The following is a 10,860-nucleotide window of genomic DNA, read 5'->3' as shown; positions in this document are numbered from 1 at the left end:
GAGACAACGTCACATGGATCAGAAGAATGCGGAAGGGAGAACTGCTTCTAGAACTTCGGAAGACGCCGGATGAAAGGATGCTCAACTACCAGAACTTGGTTGGCACACGGTGACACCCAAACGACTTTTTATAACATTAAGAATTAAAAGCTAACATTGAAAAATTAAATTCTGCAACTTTTCTTAAAGCTTTTTCATGCCTTACTATTTTGTATTAGACTGAAAATTACCTCTCGAAGATAATGTTGATGATTAAACTTTATTTTTTTTGAGAGTGTCAAAATTTTTGCAGATTTTTTTAGTTGATAATTGTCTATCTTTATCCAATGCTATTATATCATCTAAACGTTTCAACAACTGCCTGCCACCTTGTTCCATGAGTTGCAGCAGGGAAGTGGTATTTGGTGATAGGAAGACCACTTTCACATTTCCATCGCTTTGGTTGAGAGCTGCAGGATGTCCAGGAGTATTATCGACTAATAGCAAAACTTTGTGCGACGAAGTTACCCTTTTTATTATGTCTCCAAATAGCTGGCAGCGTGGTTTTCGAAAGCATTTTTAAGGCCCTTAAATTTTCAGTCAGTAGAGGCTTCCGTTTGAAATCACCAGCGGCATTTCCGCCCAAAACAAGAGTAAGCCAATCTTTGGAGACTGATGTTAAACGCTTCCAATAAAGTCCTGTCTCATCAATATTAAAAACTTGTCTCGAGCTGTAACCGCCTTCATCAACAATACTTTTAAGCATGTCGGGGAATTTGTTCACTTCTTCATAACCAGCACTAGCCGCTTCTCCAGCCAATTTTAAATTATGCAAACCAAATCTTGATTTTAACTTGCCGAACCATCCTCGACTTGCATTAAATTCGAAGGCTTGGTTTTCTTGGATGACTGCAGTTGAAATTGGTATGTTTCTCTGGTTCATGTAGAGAATCCAGGTATACAGCAATTTTTCCGTCTTCTCTAATACAAAGGGTCGGTGTTTTGCTATTTTGGTACTTCCTGGTGAAGAAATGCCCGCCTTAATATGTTCGCGAATTTTTTCCGCATTCCTTTTTATTTGCCTGATAGCACATGCCTTTAATCCTAAGGAAACAGCAATTTGCGCGGTTCTCTCTCCTTCGTCCAAACATTTAATTATTTCCATTTTTGTTTTTAAATTAATATCTTGCGTCTGCCTTTTCTCTTTAGAGGAGCTGTGCCCTTGATGCATACTGCTATTTGGGTGTTTGATCTTTTTCTCTTAAAACAATTTTGTCGCTTAGAATATGAAGATCCGTTAATTTCTTACTTGAAATCCAACCAATATCGAATTAGGCGTCTTTTAGGCTTGAGTTCTACTACCAAGATTGAATTCAAAACAAACAAGGCTTTTTTTTATTTATGTGTCAGATAATTACGTACACAGTTGGATGGATGTCAATATTTGCAACGTCCGATCCTTTCAGGCTTTATTTGAACAGATTGCTTACATGCAACGGATCGTTATCCGGCGTTATCTGAAAGTGTAATTACCTTACTCGCACTCAATATTTATCTAAGAATAATCTTCTAATGTCCTTCCGTTTTCATGTACATTTGCAAACCAACCATAATAAACCAAAATAATTTGTTCAGATGGTTCCTTTTGTTCCCAACGATCGAAGTTTGTTCGCTTTCAACAAATATGTTAATACGTAAGAACTTGAAAATATTGTGTTATGCACATTGCCTCCAATCCACTTTTATCTAGGCGGACGAACCCCGAAATGGTAGAATTAAAAATATGCCTGCACATAGTGCGAAAATTGTGTGATAAGTCGAAGCAAAAGCCTGTTAACTCGAAGCATGCTCCTTAATTTTTCGATAAGTCGAAGTGTGATAAGTCGAGGTATACCTGCATTTCCAAGCTTTAACTCGGCGTTAATATGAGTTTACATGAAATCCACAACTTTGAGCTGCCATGACTTTAGTTTTCTTAAACATTCTAAAATTGTGTTTTATGTTAGTACTTACAATCGTAACAAATTTAATACTTCTAGAATGAACTTAAGGGGGTTTTCGGGAAAATTTCTAAAATATGGTAATAGCCACTGATGAAGGTAGCAAGTTCCTACTGAAATATACATTTGGAACAATAAATCGTTCACGGATTTAAAAGGAATAATTTTGGTTTTTCTAACAGTCAGCGCAAATAAGCCGACTCCACTTAAAATTAGTGGTAATATCTGTTTCATGTTTCACTTTTTGGCTTACACATTTTGAAATTTCATTCCCCTAGGTAAAGCGCCCAATACCAAAAATAACATCAGTTTCGAAAAGTACTAATCCCAGGCGACAGACGGGCAGACCGACATTGAATCGGTTTTAATAAGGTTTTGTTTCATACAAAACCTTGAAAATCAGCCACCATTAGTTAACGGTTATGATGTGACGGAAGCACGCAAATGCGAATCGCGGCGGTCATGACAACGAAAAACAATTTTTGTCAGCGGAAATTGTTTTCCTGTGTCAGTGTAGACATGAATGAGGAGTGGAAATCCTCACTACGATTATCGTTAAGTTTCCAAAAAGTTTTGTTTTTTATTTAAATTATAACATTTCAATATATTATTCTTCTTGTCTTTTCTGCAACATTTATCGTTTCGATTAACATTTAAATACATACTTTGGCCGGATGAATAATTATGTATTATAAAAGTAACGAAACCAACAATGTCATTCTTCTTCCTGGCAACGCCAGGCCGCATATTTCGAGTACAAAAGTGAGGAAACTGTATCAATTGCGAAACTTTACTTCACTCACCATATTCACCGGACCTGTAACCCAATGATTATCATTTCTTTAAACACTGAGAAAATATTCAATGATCGAATAGCTGTTAAAATGGCTTCGAAGAATTCCAGGCTTCCAAAAAATCAAGATTTTTATAACAATTCGGGAAACCGGACTCTGGAAGCTTCGGGTAGGAAAGGTTTTCTGCTTCCTTATGTGAGGTGCTTTCAGTGCGAGGCAGTTCACATAGCTAAAAATTCAATTGCTCACTATTTTTTCAAGGTCCATTTACCCAAATAATATGATCTGGAAAGAAGAAAGAATTGTATTGGTACAAAAGGAACTGCAGCAGCTAACTCAAAGCAACTTCTTCATTTGTGCGATTTTAAAATCTCAATCGTATGTCAATTCTCGTTAATTATAACGTCTGTATCCTATGTCCATGGCCCAAGGTACAGTAAATTAGTTTAGTTTATTAGTTAATTTGAGCAGATGTCGGCATCTACCATATATACTGCCCTTATAGACTTTCCGGGTGGGATCATCCCCATCCATACGGATTAAGTGACACGCCCATCGTAACCAATTGAGCCGGATTTTATTCACAACCGGACGGTCATGGTATCGCTCATAGATTTCTTCGTTATGTAGCCTAAGGAATCGTCCATCCTCATGTAGGGGACCAAAAATTCTTCGAAGGATTCTTCTCTCGAACGTGGCCAAGAGTTCGCAATTTTTCTTGCTAAGAACCTAAGTTTCCGAGGAATACATGAGCATTCGCAAGATCATTGTCTTGTACAGTAAGACCCTATGGTGAGACTTTTCGAGCGGAACAGTTTTTGTAAGCTGAAATAGGCTCTGTTGACTGACAACAACCGTGCGCGGATTTCATCATCGTAGCTGTTATCGATTGTGATTTTCGACTCTAGATAGGAAAAATTATCAAAGGTCTCAAAGTTGTATTCTCCTATCTTTATTCTTCACCTATGCTGTTATAGCCGACTCTAAAGTCGATGAATAGATGGTGCAACTGGTGTCCATATTTCAACAGTTTTTCCATCGCTTGCCGCACAGAGAAAATCTGATCTGTTGGTGATTTGCCTGGAGTGAACTCTCTTTGGTATGGGCCAATGATGTTCTGGGCGCCGGCCGGCCTAACAAGATAGCGGCCTAACAAGATAGCGGAGAATATCTTATAGATGGTACTCAGCAACGTGATACCTCTATAATTGCTGCACTGTGTGATATCACCCTTTTTATGTATGAGACAGATAATACCCCGTTGCCAATCGTCAGCCATTGATTCTCTGTCCCATACCTTGAGCGCAAGTTGGTGAACCACTTGGTGTAACTGGTCGCCTCCATATTTAACCAATTCGGCTATAATTTCAACGGTTCCAGGCGACTTTTGATTTTTAGGCCGATGAATTACACGGACTGTGTCTCCTATACTAGGTGGTGGCAGTATTTGTTCATCGTCTTCAGTTGGCGGGACCTCGATTTCGCCGATGTTCTGGTTGTTCAGTAGTTCATCAAAGTACTCAACCCATAGCTCCAACATGTCCTTTCTGTCGGAAATCAGATTTCCCTCTTCATCCTGCTTACTCGTTGATAAAACTTGCGCGCCTGATGCGGCTGCTCCCTGTATTTTTCAAGTTCACAGACTTGTTCGTTCTCCCAGGCTTCGTTTTTCCGTCTCTGAAGTCGCTTGTCTGCTCGACGGAGTTCGTGATAAGTCTCCGCGCGTGCCCGCGTTCTTTGAGAATGCAACATTACTCGGTATGCGGCACTCCTTCGTTCCGTAGCTAACTAACATTCATCTTCAAACCACCCGTTCCGACTTTTTTTGCGGCTGGGGCCAAGTATCTTTGTGGCCGTATCAATGATAACGTTCTATCATACTTGGGACACGCTTTGAAGGTCCGCTCAACTGCCTCGTAGAATGTATGCTTCTCCGACTCTGCAGTCTCCTCTGCATGGGCATGAACGTTTATGAGTCTTATATTTTCAAAGGCGATAACAGCAGGTTTAATTTTTTGGCTGACTAGGTTTCTTAGTCCGAGCACATGGTTAACTGGATGGTGTAGCGGCTCTTCTCCAGGAAACCGGTCCTTCCAACGCTGTTACATCGGCCTTACATTGGGACAGGGTATCGGCTAGCTGTTCAGTAGGATTCGGTCTGTATAGGGAGCGCACGTTCCATGAGAAAATGCGCAAATCGTTAATCGGTTGTCGTTGCCGAGTTTGCAGTTGTGAAATCCATCCTATCCGAGGCTCCTTTCGTGGTTGTCACCCACTTTTTGTCCCGTTTTTAGGCACGGGAGACTCGCTTTCATCCTTCTCAGTCTGCCGTTTTTCATAAAGAAAGAACTCCCAGCGATCATCACGTGGAGGTGGAGATAAGTTTTGCTGTTGGTTCAGCAACAGTTTATGTCAGTCACTGTATACGTAGGATTTCAAAGTTCTCATGTGTCCACCAAATTTCGTTTGAATCGGTTTAACCGGTTTGGAGAAAAGTGCGTGTGACAGACAGACAGAAAGACAGTTAACTGATTTTAATAAGGTTTCGTTGTATAAATGCACCTGCACCTCGTTGGGAACAATGAATTGAGGCTCTTGGTGATTATTTTGACTAATAAAAAAGTCTATTTCATGTGTAACAACCGAATCCTAAACTAAGATAACTAATATTTGACGGAATTAGCTGAATGCGAAATACACTTTTTTTAAGTTCACCCCAATATAGGGCCTCGAAATATTTTGCATCCCAATTCTGTTCGAATATCGTTTCCTTTCCCGTAATTACACACAAGTCCGCCTCTGCATACTGAGCAATTCGACTCATGAACTGCAATTAACAACAGCCCTAAATGAGGTAAAAGCTGCTATTCTATTCCAGCATCGCACATAAATCTGCAGAATTTCAATTAAATCGATGCCACATAGACTGAATTGCCAGAACACTGCAATATCTGCTCAATTTCATGTGGCGATGTAAGCATTGCGTACGCCAAGGATGTCCTTGTATGCAGGTACATGTGTGGAAGGATGTGTACATTGGCATAATTAACTAACTATCCTAAGAACAAACCAAAATCTTCTTCACCCTTCAACAAATACAAATTCACCATCCTGGTTGAGTATAGTACATGGTCCGTTAAGCGAATCCTGTTTTGCCGTTGAGCAAGGCTCGCTCCACTGCCAACTTCGCTTTCTTATAACGAAACCAATTCCTCTCTGGTCAGCAGTTGGACTGGGTAATGTTTGTGTTCAATTGTCTTCCTAGAATGGGTAGCAGATTTATTTGATATCGAATCATGTAACGGTTGCCTGTGCCTATTCGTAAACATGATTTCAATACGACTTGCATTTCACCAGGATCCAACCTATTACGATGTCGAGAAGTAGTGAACCAGAATGTACCGATAAATCGAATGCTAGATGGGATGTGTGCATTCAAATCCGTTTGCTTTGCTGGTGTTTCTATCGGGGCAAGTCAGAAGATATGTTTCGATTAAATTCAAACAAACATTGGAAATTCATATGGTCAACCTATTAATTCGCTGTGTAGATAAATTACTGGATCCTTTGATGAAATATGGAGTTTACACTGAGCAAATTGGAAAATTTTTGATTATTCTATGGAAGATACCCAGCATTCGAATCAACGGAAGTAGGTACGCACTCAGGCTTTTATTCTGCATTTAGAAGTCAATCTAAAAAAAGCCCATTCACCTCGAACGCATCCATAAAAACCGTAAATTGAGAACTACCACCACATTCTCTAGGTTGATCATTCCTTGCCGCCAGTAGCGATTCGCTATTGCAGCAATTGAATTTTCTTTGAAATTTGTTTCTATCCCGAAACTCCCTAATCAGCAACAGTTGCAGAATTGATTACGTTCCCGGCCGCAAATGAAACTCAATAAATTGGACCCTTTGAAAGCTGATTTTGTTGTTGCTACCACCATTGAACGTTGCAACCAGGTGTAATTCTATGCACTATGAATGGTGTCGCTATTGCCTGGCAAAATCTGAGGTGAAACTTCATTTCCTGACCACACTGACATCCATGTTTTATAGAAGCGTTCACTCCACAGAAAATCAGTTCAAAACTTTAAATAACCTGTCAACTAACTTTAGCACGATTTACAATCGGGTCCAGGTCGAGCTAAGGATACGTGAACTTGTCGGGCTCTGTGTGCTGACCAGGACCATGATGTGGCCGGTGGCACTTAATTAGTTGCAATTTGTAATCAAACATAAAAGGCAATGGAGAGTAACCTTCGGTGGTGAACTGCATACCTGCAGCTATTTGCTATCTGCAGTTGCAATCACCTGCTACGGATGCAGTTCGATTATAATATTGATTCTTGGACGGTATTCTGGAGAGTCACGTTTCATGATTTATTTCCGGCTGAGACCGGCTGACTTGCATGTAAATGGGGCAAACGAGTTCTCTAAAGGGAAACGTCTGGAAGGTGTTTTCATCATTGGATTGTGTTGACAGTAGCACTTGTAAGGATAATTGAATGCACCCTGAATGATGGATGTTAAAATTTTAAATGAAAGTGAGGATTTCGGAGTTTCTGCGTTGTTTGTTCTCCTTGGCCAGTAAATTGAAATTGCATAAAAAATCCAAAAAAATAGTGACTTCAAGATTCTTCTTAAGAGTTCTGACGGAATAAGTTCAAGAACTATGAGGTCACCTTTAATTACAGAAAGATGTTAGTTTAAGAGGAATGCTACCATTCTGAAAACTAACTCAACCGTCGGGGATAATTGGATTAAAATCAGATAAGCTCCGGATCTAATTATGTAATTGGAATAGAATCTTGTCCTCTATCTGCCGCAAAATGTTTTGTGGTTTTATATTCTGACAGAATTGAATTCAAGGATGGCACATAAGGGAAATAAATTTTTAAGCCACTTAGAAACTTTCTCGTCTTTGGGTCGCACGAAATTATTGCTGTTAGTGCCCGGTTTACGTGAAAGTAGGTCCACAAATATGGACCTGTCGAAACGGGACCACTTTCAACAAAATTTATAACCTGCCATTCGAACGCTCTAACCTGTATCCTGATAAATATCAGAACATATAAGGAAGCATCACTACCTCGTTGACATGGAAATCTGCCCCACCAACTGCGGACGATAGACAAATGCCGTCAGAAATAGTCCATGCAATTTGTTGCCTTAAAAGTCGCTAGTATTCGACGGAATGAGAGCCAAATGGGTTAAATATGGAGGCGACCAAGTAGATCTACTACTTACGCTCAAAGTTTGGAATATAATAGTTAATGGCTGAGGAGAAGACATTAACTATCCTATATATAAAAAGTTAATAGCGCGGAGTGCAGCAATTATAGAGGTATCACGTTGCTAAGTATCATCTTTAATATATTCTTCGCTCCCTTGTCAGGCCAAATAGCTCTATACTCCCAAACGCCACCACCCTAGCAAATCACCAACCGATCAGGTGTTGTTGTTTCTTTTCTTTTTCTCTAAAACAAGTGATGCAAACACTTTTGGAATGTGATCATCAGTTGCCCCACCTCTTCATCTACTTGAAGGCCACCTATGATAACATAGTGAGGGTAAAACTCTACACGGTTATGACGCAGTTGGCTATGGCTATGGTATGGGTACGCCTAAATTAATAAGACTAACTAGGCTGACCGTAACCAATGTACGAGGCCGGATAAACCCAGCAGCGACACTTAAGAGACCTTTAACCATCAAGAAGATTCTAAGGCAAGGGGACGTGCTATCATGCATCATGCCAGCAAAAAGTCATCCGTGATGTTCATGTTAGTGCAAGAGGCCTTATCCTCTTCAAGTTCACCCTATTAAAAACCTATGCTCATGATGTTGACATTATTGGAAGAACAACCAGAGATATACACCTGCCGCGAGATCTTAGATTACACACAAATGAGGACAAGATGAAGTCAATAATAGAATTGTAAGCACCAAAATTCAAAGAAACAACAACATTAAAAAGCAATGGTCAACTGGGAGACACAACTTTGAGACCGTGGGTAATTTCTCTTATCTATGGTGTACAATAATCAATGATAGCAGCTAGGTCGACGAAATCCGTGCACGGTTGTTACCAACCAACAGAGCCCATTTCAGCTTACAAAAATTATTCTGCTGGAAATGCCTCAATGATTTGACCGGTGTTCTTTGGATATTTGGGTTCTTAACAAGAAAAATTGGGCAATTTTAGTCGCGTTTGCGAGAAGAATTCTCCGAAAGACATTTTTAAACCTAACTTTTTTTCGCAAATATGTTTTATTTGATTTTCTACATGGAAAACGTTTCAAGAATATTGAGTGAAAATTTGCGAAGAATCAGAACAAAACTAAGAAAGATACAGCGGTTTAAGCCACCAAGTCGATCGAACGATGCAACTGGCAAAACACTGCAACTTCGAATGCCTTGGATTGGCTCAAAGACATGTATAATGCTCTTCCAAACGATGTTTTAAATGCAATCAAGCCTAGCTATTAAGATCTAAGCAAAGATGGCTTCGTCCAGAAATGTGTCGGAGGTTTTACGCAGAACAACAATGAGGGTTCGAGCGAACAACTACTAGCGAAGGTTTTTTGCGTTACTAACTTTCAGGCAAGGTATGAGAATTAGTTGTGGACCAAGCGGCCATGAAAAGGGCCCGATTGCCCGAGCGGAGTAGGCAGCTGAAAAAACAGACTAAAGAAGCTGGGATTCGTCGTAGACAAGATTTAAAAGATGCTTTAAGCATAATGGATGATAGCAACTGCCTTTATAGATCTGGCCTCGACAATTCGACGATCGCCTATGAACGTTTTATTCCAATTTTTTTACTATTCAAAACTTTAAAGCTTTTTCCCATAACTCACATTTTCAAAGCCCGTGCCCCTTATAACTCAAAAGTTACTACACCGATTCTCTTGAAATTTTGGGCAGTGTTTCTGAAGACAATTTACGAAGTAATACTTCAATTTATTAGTATTCTTTATTTTGCAACAACAAATTAGCGAATTTGTCGCATAAGTGTTCCCAGTGTTGCAGTAATGCCGATTTTTAGCTAATACTAGCAGGAAATTCCAAACATTTAGGCTCGGCCGATCTTACCTACTGAAAAATTAAAGGGGCACTGGTGGTGGTGGCCGGTGGTAGGTCAATGGGAGTATCCGTCGAGAACCCCCCGCAACATCAAGCACATATGCAGAATGGTGTACTTCTGCATGGTTTGAGCCAGACTGCATGAAAGCATCAGGATATCAAGTTAAGCCGTGAGGGATTTAGGTGCAATACTTATAGCTGACAATATTATGGGAACTGCAACCACCCGCTCGAGATGTCAAATTTCTTTGATTTCCCGAGCTAGTGGCTCATAGTTCACCTTCTTCTCCACGTATTTCCTTTCGATGTTGCTATTATGGGGGATAGCAACATCAATAATATACGCGGAACGACTTGCCTTGTCAACTAATAGTATGTCAGGCTTGTAGATATTGCCCTTAAAGACTTTCCGGGTGGGATCATCCTCATCCATACGGATTAAGTGACCCGCCCACCGTAACCTATTGAGCCGGATTTTATCCACAACCGGACGGTCATGGTATCGCTTATAGATTTCGTCATTGTGTAGGCTACGGAATCGTCCATCCTCATGTAGGGGGCCAAAAATTCTTTGGAGGATTCTTCTCTCGAACGTGGCCAAGAGTTCGCAATTTTTCTTGCTAAGAACCCAAGTTTCCGAGGAATACATGAGGACTGGCAAGATCATAGTCTTGCACAGTAAGAGCTTTGACCCTATGGTGAGACGTTTCGAGCGGAACAGTCTTTGTAAGCTGAAATAGGCTCTGTTGGCTGACAACAACCGTGCGTGGATTTCATCATCGTAGTTGTTATCGGTTGTGATTTTCGACCCTAGATAGGAGAAGTTGTCAACGATCTCAAAGTTATATTCTCCTATCCTTATTATTCTTCGTGTTTGACCAGTGCGGTTTGATGTTGTTGGTTGATTCGTCTTCGGTGCTGACGCTGCTACCATATATTTTGTCTTGCCTTCATTGATGTGCAGCCCAAGATCTCGCGCCAATCGCCGCCTGCTCGAT

The 10,860-nt window shown here is 40.4% G+C and overlaps 1 protein-coding gene across 1 annotated transcript; it reads right to left on the bottom strand.

The window, feature by feature from the left end:
- Positions 1–469: 469 nt before the first annotated feature.
- On the bottom strand, positions 470–1,144 carry LOC119653999 (tigger transposable element-derived protein 1-like). Its single transcript, XM_038059160.1, has one exon. The coding sequence runs from the start codon at positions 1,142–1,144 to the stop codon at positions 470–472; it is 675 nt and encodes a 224-aa protein (XP_037915088.1).
- Between the last annotated feature and the right edge of the window lie 9,716 nt (positions 1,145–10,860).

The sequence above is a fragment of the Hermetia illucens genome, chromosome 4 (genome assembly GCF_905115235.1).
Source record: "Hermetia illucens chromosome 4, iHerIll2.2.curated.20191125, whole genome shotgun sequence".
NCBI lineage: Eukaryota > Metazoa > Arthropoda > Insecta > Diptera > Stratiomyidae > Hermetia > Hermetia illucens.
The sequence above is the reverse complement of the archived record's forward strand: the minus strand, read 5'-3'. Positions and strand labels throughout refer to the sequence as shown.